The 14,029-nt window shown below is 35.7% G+C and overlaps 1 protein-coding gene across 2 annotated transcripts in view; it reads right to left on the minus strand.

Moving 5' to 3' along the window:
* Positions 1-14,029, minus strand: part of LOC131078352 (two pore calcium channel protein 1) — a 396,229-nt gene that overhangs the window by 63,677 nt on the left and 318,523 nt on the right. For both annotated transcript variants that reach the window (XM_058016023.2, XM_058016024.2), the window contains exon 15: positions 1,909-2,016. In XM_058016023.2, the coding sequence (XP_057872006.2) occupies positions 1,909-2,016 (108 nt within the window). The remainder of the gene's footprint in view (positions 1-1,908; positions 2,017-14,029) is intronic.

The following is a 14,029-nucleotide window of genomic DNA, read 5'->3' on the forward strand; positions in this document are numbered from 1 at the left end:
TGTTTTATATACTAATTTTTATCAATTTGAATTGATGCTTTATTAATAATAAAGCTGGGCACTTAAATTATATTTGATGGGCATTATCATATATGTTTTAGGAACATGGTAATTGCTGTCTACTGCTGCCTGAATAAATTTCCTGTGTATTACTAAGGAAGTTGGCCAGCATGCATTGTATATGTTTCATTGCTGCTCTCTTTGGTAGTTAGCAACTATATTAGGAATTGTATATGTTATTAAAAATTTATGACATCAGTCCTTGCATCCATAAGCAATTATCTTCAAACTATTTTAATCATCACTGCTCCTTGAATGTGTATATCTATTTCTGGTCTCTGGTCTTTTCCCTTTGCCCTTTGTCCTTCATTGTCAATAAGCTCTCCATACATTTATGACGATATCTTTGTCAACAATCTTATCCATATTCCTTTGACATCCATGACTTTATTAATGACATTCTTTTCACCTTTGATATTTGATGATACGCCATAAGGACAAACAATTCCAATAATCCTTAAAGATAATACAAGGAGTTTTCTCAATATTAACAATACTTGACGGAACCTTGTTTGGGGACATCACATTTTCATAGTGCAAAAATGTATCATCATGCCCTGCTCAAATAACTCATAGAACAATTCAATCTATTAGTATCCTAGCTAAGGCCAAACTAGAACATAACTATTTATCTTTTTACATAGCCATTCCTCTTTGTTAATGAACTTGACAACAGAACATACAATCTTTGAAGACTTCAAGAAAACTTGAATAATTCCTCACTTGAATATACACACCAGTCACTAAGACACAAGAAAACATCATGGCTACATCATCATCCAAGACCTATCTTGGATACCAGTGCATAGCTTCTTGTGATGTTGGGATGAGTAATGTAGTCTCCTCTGAGTCATTGACTTATATTTTTAGTTTTCATATTTGTTTTGATACCATGAATTTCATATTCCATTAGTTTTGTATACATTTGACAATATTTAAATATCTAAATGTCTTATTTCCTTCAGCTAAAATTCGCATTTATACTTATGTGATTGATATGTACTTGTGTATGTGATCAAAGTAGCTTCTATTTGATGAGGTTTTGTGTCTTTAAAGTTTATTTATTAAAGGGTGCATGAAACAAATTTTAAATCCTTAAAAATCTCTTAATTTCTTGGGTTTTTCAATTCGCCGAGTTTTTGCCAAGTCTGAGTCTGAGTCAAAAATCAGCTTGCTGAGTCCGAGTTGGGTCTGAGTCTTGTAACACTGTAGACAACAAAATAATCCCTTTTGAAAAAAAGAGTCTTATATTCAGCCTCAAAGGAGGTTACCATCCAAGACAAGAAAGGAAGATGAATCTAGGGAAGAATGTAGAAGGAAGAAACTGCGTTTCCAATGCAAGGAAACATGGACCCCAGGTCATAGATACCTTGGAAAGGAGAAGATACATTATGTTGAGGTAATTTCTAATGAGGAGAAAGAACTATAGATCCAACAGATTTGGGGAATGATCATGATCAACAATTGGAGTTCAAAGATAATGGTACCAATGGAGGTACATTTGTTTCTCGTTCTAGTGCACCAAGGTATAATGCCTTTGGATTCCAAGGAGTTTTGTGTGGATAGAGAGTTAGAGTACTTCTTGATAGTGGTGCCACTTACAATTATATTGATGAGATAATTTTACTTAAAAAATAATTTTCATACATCAAAGATCAAGAAAAAATGGTCATCCATATGATCAACGACTTGATTGAAAATTCTAGCTGGGAATCAATGACTGAATGGTTGATCTTTCTAAATTATTTAATCTGGGCAAATACTATTCCCCAAATAAAAATCGTATATAAATTTAAAATAAATAATAAGGAGATGCTAAATTGATTTGGTTAGGTATCATAGACTTACCAATTATCCATGTAACTGCAAAATCAAAACGATTTTGACCTTCACGCCAGTAAGCATCAAAACCATAAGAAAATATTTTAAGTAGCATCTCGACCACATACAGCCAACCTGGAAATACATTATAGTATTATCATACATTGACCACACCACCAGAGAAAAAAATTACACTACAAGGACCTTAAAAATTTTCAGACAAAATAAAGATTCAGATGTTTGGAAAAAAATGATACTCAGATAAAAACGCAAAAACATCAAAAGCGGTCTCTAGATCTTCAGAGACATCCCACGAATTAAATAGCATACTGAAAAGGAACCTGCCCAACATGATGTAGCATTCTTAAAAATGTAGGTGTGCTTTCCATCCCATAAACTGAACCCCAACAATTACTCATATATCCTCTTCTTGAAGCTCTACATTCTCTTACTTTTAATTAACAACCATAGTTTTCAACCAACTCATGCACATCTTTGAAAAATTGAACTTAAATAGCTATTTCACATTCCAAATAAATATTTCAATTAAATTCTTATTCATAAGAAGCAATAGAATCATGTGATTTGAAAAGAAAAATCAGAGAAATACTATGCCACAGAAATTTTCAATTCCCTGCTAAGCATTCACATAATCCTTTTTCTGATAAGTAAAAAATTCAAACAGAAAAGTGGGCTGCCAAAAGGCAATCTTTGTTCATAAAAAATCTCATGAGTTTTTATTATATAGTAGATGAATTAAACCAATCACAAAGAATGCAACAAGTATAGAAGGAAGCTTAATAAGATTGAAATAATTAAAAAAGGGCCACATTCTGTATTCCAATTTGCATAGAGGCACTTACAAATAATTTGCAAATTGTTTCTCGTTAAAAATAATATTTTTTTAAGTAAAATATTTTAAAATAATTTGTATTTTGATACAATAATAGGTTTCGTAGAAATAGGTTGAAAAAGTGTAAGAACGTGGAGAAAAATTCCTAGCTCATTTATTATAAAGCTCCAAAAAAGAATATAAAATTGGCTAGACAAAAAGGGACTCCTAGACATGTTGATAGACATAATTTATAAATTTTTGAAGTTCACTTAGAATTAATTAGATGCAAGTGAATAGGCTCTCTTAGAAGGAATATGATCAGCTAAGGAAAAGGGATGGCAAAAAATTCAATGTAAGGAGATTCAATGTTCGTTACTAAAATAGTGAAGAAAAGGCTATGAAATAAACAAATATCACAAGTGTGAGTACATTTTTAACTTTCTTTTCACCATTTTGCATTAGTGTTTTAATTACACCATCCTTGCACATGATTTTTCCTGATTCAGTATTCCCACTAACCCTAATTTCCAAATGCCTATCAGAAATAGAACTTAAACCCAACTTAGACAATTCCCATGATTTGACTCATTTTTAAATTCCAAAGTTTACTCCAAGCTCAAGCTGATTTAATTCCAATTATCTGTTATTCATTGTTCCTTGTACCATAAACTTTCAAATTGTACACCTAGGATGTGTATAAAAGTACATTAGCCATTGATCATTATCCAAGACTCATTATCATGCATTACCACTGATCCACCATATAGAATCACTTACTTCTAGCATTACCTAGCCCGATAGCCTTTGTCTTTTTGTCAACAAGTTCAAACAGCCTCCTTTCATAGTAGGTCATTGCATCACCCTTTACTCTTGGTTGAAGTTCCAAGTTATCCTTATCATAACATCATTTGCATTCATTGCATTTTGATTTCCAACTCTTATCAAAATCATTGAACTGATTAACATGACTTGAGTAAAGTGAAAACCAAGCATAGCAAGCTCCAAAAGGTGTTCAAAGCACTATTTTTTAATTTTAATCATTTTATATATTAAAAAAATGCTGCATTAAAAACTATCCTTTTGATTTTATGAGTGGCAAGTTTGCACTTAAGAAATTAGCATATTATGGCATTAGAATTAGAAAGTGGCAACCAACTACATGGCACACTAGGACTGACCTCAACGACTATTATTTGCAACAACTATGGGCAATAGATGAGCTGAGGAATCAATCGCCTCAAGTAACACCTTGCACATATTATTTTCCACAACATCAACGTGTGTTCATATGGATTGAGTGGCATAGAATGGGAGATGCAAGCAACCTTGCATTGAAAAACCGTAAGAAATTAGAGGATGTAAACAAATGCAGCCAATGATCCCAATGTGCCATGCAATAAAATGATGGATATGACAAATATTGTGGGCTTTACTCATGGTCCATGAATGTGCAACACACCCACCTCATGTAGTTCAAGTAGAACCCAATCACAAGGCTTTTCTGTACCTCAAAACATATCTAGAACACAACCTTTGCATCAAAGTATTGTATGTAACAAGGAGATCTACAAGGAAACAAATATAGCTTGTGATAGTTTTTAGTTCTACAACCACCTTCCTTTTAACATAGTGAAAAGCCCATATTGCAATAGACTATTAGTTTAATATTATAATAAAGTGTGTACCACAGAAACGGGAATCACCCGAAATCGCCTAAACTCGGTGATTCCTGAGTCGAGTCGGCCTCAGCGAGTCCAAGGGACTCGAACTCAGACTCGGCCGAGTTTGGGGCCCAAAATTGCCTGGACTCGGAGTCGGCGATCTTGGCCGAGTTTGGCGAGTCCCGACTCCCAAACTCGGCCGACGGCATGACATTTTAAGTTAAAAAAAAAAACACAACTTGCAATATGTTTTAAATTGATTTTTTTTGCTTATATTATGCTTTGAGCCTAAAAGTGAACTTCATTTCATTCATTTGGCATAATAGGAGGAGAAAGGTGAGTTATGTAATATCCCCTGCTCATATATGACTGAAAGTGAGGGGAATATTATCAAACAATTGTCTGATAACCTGCTGTTGTAGTTTTCAGACTGTATAACCTGCGTGTTATGCGGTTTTGGGCAGCTGTATAGTTCTGCATGTTATGCAGTTTGCCTTGGTTTTGCTTGCAATGATTTTAAAGGATGATTGAACAACTAATTAAGCATACAAACATCATAATCATTTATTTGACATTTTGTCGAACACTTGGCATGCAACCTCAGATATGAAACAGCTAATGACAGCAAATGCAAAGCTCACAACCGACTTATTTATTTCATGCAGTCTTGATTACAAAATACTTGAGAAAGGGGCCAAGACAATAGGTGACTGATGCAATAAACACTTACAGCCAAATGACATTATGTCAACAAGTTGGTAAGCCATCTAACACGCTGTGTATGAATGCAACATATCATCAATTATATAACTCCCAAATCACAATCTTATTTAATTTAGTCCCAAGTACCAACATTATGCAATACACCAGGCATCTTGGCTTAGAAAAAATAGATTCATATGACTGTGAATGCCCTACTACAGCAGTGACATTGAATGACTGAGACTACCAATGTAAGTAACTACTAATCACAAGAACCTGATTATTGAAGCGCTTAATGTTGCTGATGAAGAAGCAGTCAATATCCAAAGAAGAGAGACCTTCCTTATCTCAAACCGTAGCCTTAACCCAGCCGCCCCTGTTGCAGATGTGAATAGGTAATAACAATCATTTGCAGCTTCTAAGTGCTCACTCCAACACCCAAAAAACCATCGCTTTGTTCTCATCAATGCAGCGATCCAACTAGATAGAAAATTCGTGACATTAATGGACCTCCATGATGAAATCGTGGTAACCCCATAGCTGATATGATGACTGAGATTTACTTCAGTGTTTAGCAGATACAACTCGGTACTTGGATAGCACCGAAATAAGGTCTTCCAATCACAAAAAATGCCTCCAACCTTCCTAACTCGAACTTAGCAAAATCGGCCCTTTCTCAGCTTCACCTCTGTTTTGATGGCTGCAGTTCAATAATAAATAAATAACAGTTGCTACGCCCCTTCTCAATCATGAAATGGCACCGTAGGTTTCACCTAGGGTGAGCGCTCCAACTTAGGGGCAAAGTCGATGCACCTATGGGGTACAGTGAACAAAATCGTGGCACCAATCTGATCTGATATAAAATCTGAGAAATTACTGAGATAAGAACTTAGTGAAAGGTGCAATCAGCTCCAAATAGCAAAAATTGTTGAAGACACTTGATGCCAAAAAATGTCTCCAATATGAACCCGAACGAAACTGGCCCCTTGGCCACCAATGAGGCTCAAATGAGATGACTGAAGTATCACCTCCTCAATGCAACCCTCCAAGAGATCTTTCACTCCTTCAGTTATCTTATCAATGGGAGGTATCGTTCCCAAAGATAAAAGATCTGTAGAAAGTTAGAAACCCCTTGGCTCCACAAAACCCAATCAATACAAATATCAATTCCTCGCTATCTAACAATGAGGCTGCCTCCTCTATTTATTCTTTTCCTCACATAGATCGGCCTCCATCTAGAAGATTCTTTTATAATAAAATAATATTTAATTGCTCCCCTTTAAAATAATTAATAATTGCACTTTAGGAAATATTAAAATATTATTATAATATAAAGTGCACACGTGACATCATACGTGAGAACTCATTATCTCACCATAAAATTACTAAAATAATATGTGAAGCCTAAGTAACTGCCAAGATGATCCCCTCATCAACTCCTTGGTCTATGAGGGTCAAGTAATAGGCCAAAACCTTTTGCAGACTGATCCTCATGAAAATGGGGACATTACAAGTTGTGAGGAGAAACAAGGGTTCATTGAAGGAAAAATAACAAGGAGGAAGCTCAAGATTTTGTCCATAAATCACATTGGGGCTGCATTATACTTTCATTTGGTGCATCAAGAGTTGGAAAGGAAGAGTTTGAATCTCATTTCAAGCTTGTTGTAAGAGGTTAGATTGATTTTTTGAGCTTTTTTTTGTTTCTTGTAAGCAAAAATTTCATTGTAATTTGTTTGATTAATTTTCCATTCATTTCATTTGAAAGTTTTACATTTTCTTCCAAAATCTAATGTAGATAAGCCATAGGGTTTGTAAATTTCTTTTAAAAAAAGAGTAGGGTTTGAAATTTTGATCAAACCCTACATTTCTTTTTAAAAACCATTAGAAACCCTACCTTAGTACCTACATTAGTTTTGTCTTTAAAATGTACAATGTTTTTGATATTAATTTATGACAATGCACAAATTCTCAAATATTATTTTTTTTGTATTTGTAATAATGTCTTATTGCAACAACCTTGACTTTTTTATTTGCCTCAATTTTCACATTACAATCATACAATGTCTACTTCTAAACTCCCAGTTAGAAAGGAACCCACTTGGAAATATCATGAAGATTTTCCCAGGCAAAAAAAAGGACAAACTAAGTATAAATATTGCAAAACAATATTCCATGGAGGAATATATAGATTAAAATACCATCTTGCCAGCATACGTGGCCATGACGCCAAATCATACACATTAGCAACTGTTGAGGCTACACGTGAGTGCTATGTGACAGTTGAAGTACTTGAAGGAAAGAAGGAAATGGTGAAGAAGCAAAAGGAGGATTTGGCAGCCATTGGTTGTGTTGCAGGGCCTTCTTCCATGCCTCCATATCGTCCCAATGCTAGTGCTTTTTCTTTTGCTAGTACTCATGGTCCTGGCACTGTCAGTGGTAGTGGGAGTGTTAGCATTGGTCCTAGAATTCATAAATCTAGGCTGGATTCCTACTTTGAGCCTCGCACTACTCCTGGTTCCCAACCGTCGCTTGAGAGCATGGGTTGGAACAAGGAGGTCCATGATGTCGCTAAATAGGCAATTCGTAGGTTTTGGGTTTACTACATTGTTCCATTCTTTGCAGCCATGAGAATATTTTTTGTTTGATTGTTTTAATACTTATAGTTTGATTCTTTGTTTGATTTTTTGTTGCACATAGTACATACTTAACTTATGTCATTTAATTTATTTGTGACAGGTCTCCTTATTGGCTAGAAATGGTTGAAGCCGTTACAATATGTGGGGTGGGGGTCAAAGCCCCTTTTGAATCTGATTTAAGGGGACCAATTTTGTCAAATTTAGTGCGTGATGTGAAGGGTGAATTACAGGATCAATGCCAGATATGGAGTAGGACAGGTTGCACCATTATGACTGATGGTTGGACAGATAGGACAAATAGAACTCTCCTTAATTTTCTTGTTTCTTCCGCAGGTGATTGATTAATTTTAATTTCATTTAGTCATTAATTTTTATTTAATGATTTATTGAATGATCATTGATCTTGCTTTATTTTTAATTTCAGGGGGCAATGTTTTCATCAAGTCCATTGATGCCTCTGCAAACTGCAAAAACACCACATTTCTATGCGAGAAAATAGAGGAGGTGATACATGACGTGGGTGAGGAGAACGTGGTGCAGGTAGTCACTGATAATGCAGCAAATTATGTTGCTGCAGGTAGACTTTTGATGGATTCACCCATCTATATTTTGGACTCCATGTGCCACCCATTGCATTTACCTCATGTTGGAGGATATTGAGAAAATCCCATGGATTAAGAGATGTGTAGAAAGGGCAAGAAATGTTTACAAATTTGTATATAATCATTCATGGGTGTTAGCTCTTATGAGGCAATACACGAAGCAGAGGGAGTTAACTAGTCCTGGAATCACCAAATTTGCCACTAACTTCATTACATTATAGTCCATGCTTCAGTGTAAGGCAACTTTGAGATGTGATTGTTGGTGAGGAGTGGGCTTCCTCATCCTATGCTGCTACCACTGCAGGGATAGATATGGCAGATTGCATTTTTTATGAGGGAGGCTTTTGGACCCCTTGTGCTGAGATTGTGAAGGTAAATTTTTTATAAATTCTACAATTTAAGTTTCTTTTTTATAATTTATTCATTATTTTCTCTTATTTGCTCATTTTTATAAATTACACAATATTTGCAATTTTGCAGTTTGTTAAGCCCTTGGTGGTTCTCCTGCAAGTTGCGGATGGGGAAAAGACTGCAATGGGATACGTATATGAGGGCATGGATAGGGCCAGGGAGGCCATCAAATCCGTGTATGGAGGAGATGAGAGTAGGTATCGTCCCATTTGGGATATCATTGATAAGAAATGGCATAACTAGCTTCACAGGCCTATCCATGCAGTAGCATATTATCTTAATCCGGCATTCCATTTCAGCCCTACTTTCAAGGTGGATAAGGAGGTTCTTAGTGGGTTGTACTCAGTCATAGAGCCGATGGCACCTACTGGTTGTTCTACTACCCGACTTATGCGAGAGATACAATTGTTTTCTAGCACTCAAGGGGAGAACTTCTCTCATCCCATCTGCAAAGAAAGTAGGACAACTATGATGCAAGGTAAAAATACATTCTAAGGCATAATTTTAATTTTATTATATATTTTTAAATGAGAGTCGAGAGTGAGACTGATTTTTTTTATTTTTCTCATTTCAAATTCAAATATTTGGTGGAACTTTTTGTCCCAAATACACCAAATATTCAGAAGTTGGCCATTCGCATTTTGAGCCAACCATGCAACACATCTGATTATAAGTGCAATTGGAGTATGTTTGAGCACATACACTCCAAGAGGCACAATAGATTATCTATGGAGAAGTTGAACGATCTTGTCTTTGTTCACTACAACCTCCGCCTAAGATAGAAAAGGAGTGCATAGAATGACATCTCCCCTATCAAACTAGAAGAGGTTGATCCTGAAGCCGAGTGGACCATTGAGGCTACAAAACTTGTCTTTAGTGACAACGACATTGATTGGGTTGATCAGGCAAATACTGAGGTTGAGGCTATAGCAAAGGAGGAGCACAGAGAACGAGTAGAGACAACAAAGCCAGAGGCAGACAATGACACAAATATTCATATACCTGATGTTGGTGAGGGTGGCATGGTGTGTAAGGTCCCCTTTTAGGATAACCTGTGAATTCGGGACAATTGTCTTACAAAATCAATTGCAAGAGACTTCTTTCCTTTAAATCTCAATTATTACTGTGAATTTGATCTTTGATAACACTTCGAATTATATAATTGATATAATATATGCAATAATAATATCATGCAAGGAACTATATATATATATATATATATATATATAGAATAGGTGTTGATTAGTGCTAACTCTGATTGAATAATTACATATATGCTAGCTGATCTGATCTATATATCGGCATTTAGTGCAATTCACTCTGATGAGATTATCTCTGCTATATTTGATATGTCTGATAGTAATTATGCAAGATGATCTTTGTTATTTTTCTGGTATGCTCGATTAACCATGGGCAATAACTCTTATTGCCCTCCCAAACATAGACGATATATTCGTCTCTCCCGAGCACTCTAATTTATATTGATCTGCATATTTTGTTATATTGTTATGTCCTCCTTTGAATGAGATTACACATCTCATTATGTATATGTGAAAGATGTCTATACACGAAAGGTCGCCACTCTTCGAAGTGGCACCAATTATTACATTATTAATATAATATAATAATTATTGTATTATCATATAATATAATAATTATACATTATAATTATAATATAATTATATTATCTCATAATAATAATATAAATATAATCACAACCTTTGTGATATCAATGTCGGCTTGTGGATTCCGACCACAACTACAATAAAATCAACACTCCCTCTTAGCTAGGGAGGAATCCTACTCGATATTTATATTTAATGAAGCACTTCTTCATTAGGTCGGCCCAAACAAGGATTCGACTTTAGCTATAAACATCAACACTCCCTCTTGGCTAGGGAGGACTCCTTGCTCATATCTGAGTCATGGAATGACATCCACCATGGCTACTCCCAAAGGGTGGAATAGAGTTCATCACGAATGCACATAACATGATGACATCCATCATGGCTACACCCATGAATGAAAAGAATATAAAACACAAGTGCCCATCATGGAGTCACTCAACGTGATGTCGTCATCTCATCATGATGGTCACAAGTGATGTTGTCATGGACTCTCTCACATGACATCCACCATGGCTACTCCCAGAGGGTGGGTCCATCATGGCTACTCCCATGAATGGAAATACAAATGAACACAACCACCATGGCTACTCCCATGAATGGGGAAAGAATAGATATCACCTCACCGTGACATCAACCATTATGGCTTATCCATAGATATCACCTCACGTGATATCCACCATTATGGCTTATATATAGATATCTCTTCACGTAATATCCACCATTATGGCATATCCATAGATATCACCTCACGTGATATCCACCATTATGGCTTATCCATAGATTTCACTTGACGAGATATCAACCATTATTGTGAGATCGTCACCTCACAATGATGATAAGATGCACAAGTGTTCATCATTGTGAGATCATCACCTCACAATGATATTCACCATGGCTAATCCACAGGGTAAACACATAAGTACAAGAAAATCACCACGGAATCTCTCACGCGGTGTTGTCATGGCGTCACACGCATGACATCCACCATGAACCGCATCAGAGGATGGAGATAAGGGGTTACACCTCAAGTCTCTCTCAAGGAGAAATGCATTCACAAGAGTTTACACTTTACATTTCTCTCCCAAAGAGGAGAATGCATTAGTATAAAATATAAATATATATCAATGATGCTGAGACTCAATCTCAACTAGGGCTTCATTCTTCACCATACCAAGCTTATCTCGAAAGTACACAAACTTTGATCATCACAATGGATAATTGCAGGCTCTAAGGATTGCCCAAGCAATCCTGCAAGAAGCTTCCGAAGCCACACTGCTTCTCGTGCTCCCACACATGCTGCAATATACTCAACCTCTGTAGAGCTTAGCACCATTGAAGACTGTTTCCTGCTGCATCAAGAAGTCATGGCCGAACAAAAACTAAAACAACAACCAGAGGTGTTCTTCCGATCAGTGACACACCCTGCCCAATCGGAATCAATATATCTGTCTGATTTCACACATGAACTGACTAAGTGCACTCAAATTGGTGTAGACATAGACTTGTAAGCCAACATCCCAAATCTCTTCAAAAAATGATGTGACTCCCTCTGAACCTGATATCAACCTTCTGACCTCCTTGTCCAAGGTTGCTTCTGAAGCTGGAATGCCAGGCTCCCTCTGAATCTAAAATATCAGGCTCCCTTCGACTATTGATTCTTCCTCTTCAAAGAGACGTCTCCAGCCACCAACTCAATTTCATGGCAGCAACCTGTGATGCTTCCTCATAGGATGTATCAAGCTCATCCACCCTTGAATGCAATCTCCGTCCTCATCATTAATCAAACTCTTTGTATTTTGTTTATAATTAATATAAACACTTTCTTTGTTTTGACAAGTCATCGAATTAAAACAAATGGAAATTCTTTTGAGAGTCTTCTTATCAAAACGTGGATTTCCACAAGATCGCATCCTTTCATATTTAATTACACTTCTTTGTAATCAAACAAAATACTTCTGAATAAATCGGTTTCTTTCAAGGAATCACACTCTCCCATTTCTGATTTGACTTTTGATTAACATGAACTAATCAGGGTCTTTACATCCTTAATCTTTATTGTTGTTCATGAAGTCGCACAAGTAAAATTCCACGATAATCTCCTAATTCATTGTAGACTCCTTTGCTCACTGATATATTTGTTCTTCTGTACGTCTACCTTCCATAGAGTCCTGAAATAAACTCCAGCAGCATATGAAGGAATTTGTATCATATAAGCGCTGCCTTAATATAACTAACGTAAATAGCTGCTCAGAGCTTGTCTCTATAATCGACTTTGTTGATTTTCCATGCTTAGTCCATGGCGTCAAAAATATTTCCAATGAAGTCGGCAATATCTTCAGACTTATAATCGCTGCTTTTAAACTTCTAAATCATTGATTCCTTCATTATACAAGGTCGCTGTGATTCAGGCAAGTATTGGAAGACATAGAGAACAACTTATCCATCGAAACCTTACTCCTTCAATGGTTTTTTGGTCACTGTTTGTAATATCTTCACTACTGGCAGATATCTTTGAAAAATGGAGTTGATCATTTGTTTCCAGATCATTGTCATTATCACGTTGCCCAACATATGAACTGATTACGATCCTTAGTTTTATGCTATCTTAATGGATTAGTGATTACCTTGGCCTTGTTTTGCAGATCTATCCTTGTCTTTGGTGATATTAATGCTTAATGAATTTGCCACTCCTTTCCCGGGTTTTGTACCCACTCTGATACCATGTTATTTTTCTGGTATGCTCGATTAACCATGAGCAATAACTCTTATTGCCCTCCCAACCATAGATGATATATTTGTCTCCCCTGAGCACTCTAATTTATATTGATTTGCATATTTTGTTATATTGTTATGTCCTCCTTTGAATGAGATCACACATCTCATTATGTATATGTGAGAGATGTCTATACACCAAGGGTCGCCACTCTTTCAAGTGGCACCGATTATTACATTATTAATATAATATAATAATTATTGTATTATCATATAATATAATAATTATACATTATAATTATACTATAATTATATTATCTCATAATAATAATATAATATAGTCACAACCTTTGTGATATCAATGTCGGCCTGTGGATTCCGACCACAGCTACAATAAAATCAACAATCTTGATATTCAATCAGATGTTAGCCTTCTCTGATTTAACAATGGAAAATATACTATATATGCCTTTCTATCACCTAGAGCGATGAATTGTTATTTCTGATCTAACACTTGAGTATATGAAATGTATATATATATATACAATGCTAATATCGCTGGTATCTATATGTTGTTGTTTCAGGTGTGTAGTTATATTCTTGATGTTTCTGATGTAGATGATTTGCACTTGCAACAAAGATGTTGTCTCTGATATTTTCTTTTGATCTATGCAACCTGAGTAGGCCAAAGGCTTATGCTGAAATGAGCAGATCCAATAAAGGATAAATAAAAGATAAAGGTTTTCTAATGATCCCTGATGAAGTGTGATTGATGTCCCACTTATACCTTGCAAATCAAATGGTCGCATCTCTTGAATGTGTAAGAGACATGTCTTTCCCTAACCGTGTGTAAGAGTTAGTGTATTTCAATATACTAATGATTATTGTTATCGTTTAATTGATGTCACCCCGATTAGTGCTTCTTCTTTTAATTATTATTATATCTTCATTATTGTTCTTC

The sequence above is a fragment of the Cryptomeria japonica genome, chromosome 3 (assembly GCF_030272615.1).
Source record: "Cryptomeria japonica chromosome 3, Sugi_1.0, whole genome shotgun sequence".
In the NCBI taxonomy this organism is placed as follows: domain Eukaryota; kingdom Viridiplantae; phylum Streptophyta; class Pinopsida; order Cupressales; family Cupressaceae; genus Cryptomeria; species Cryptomeria japonica.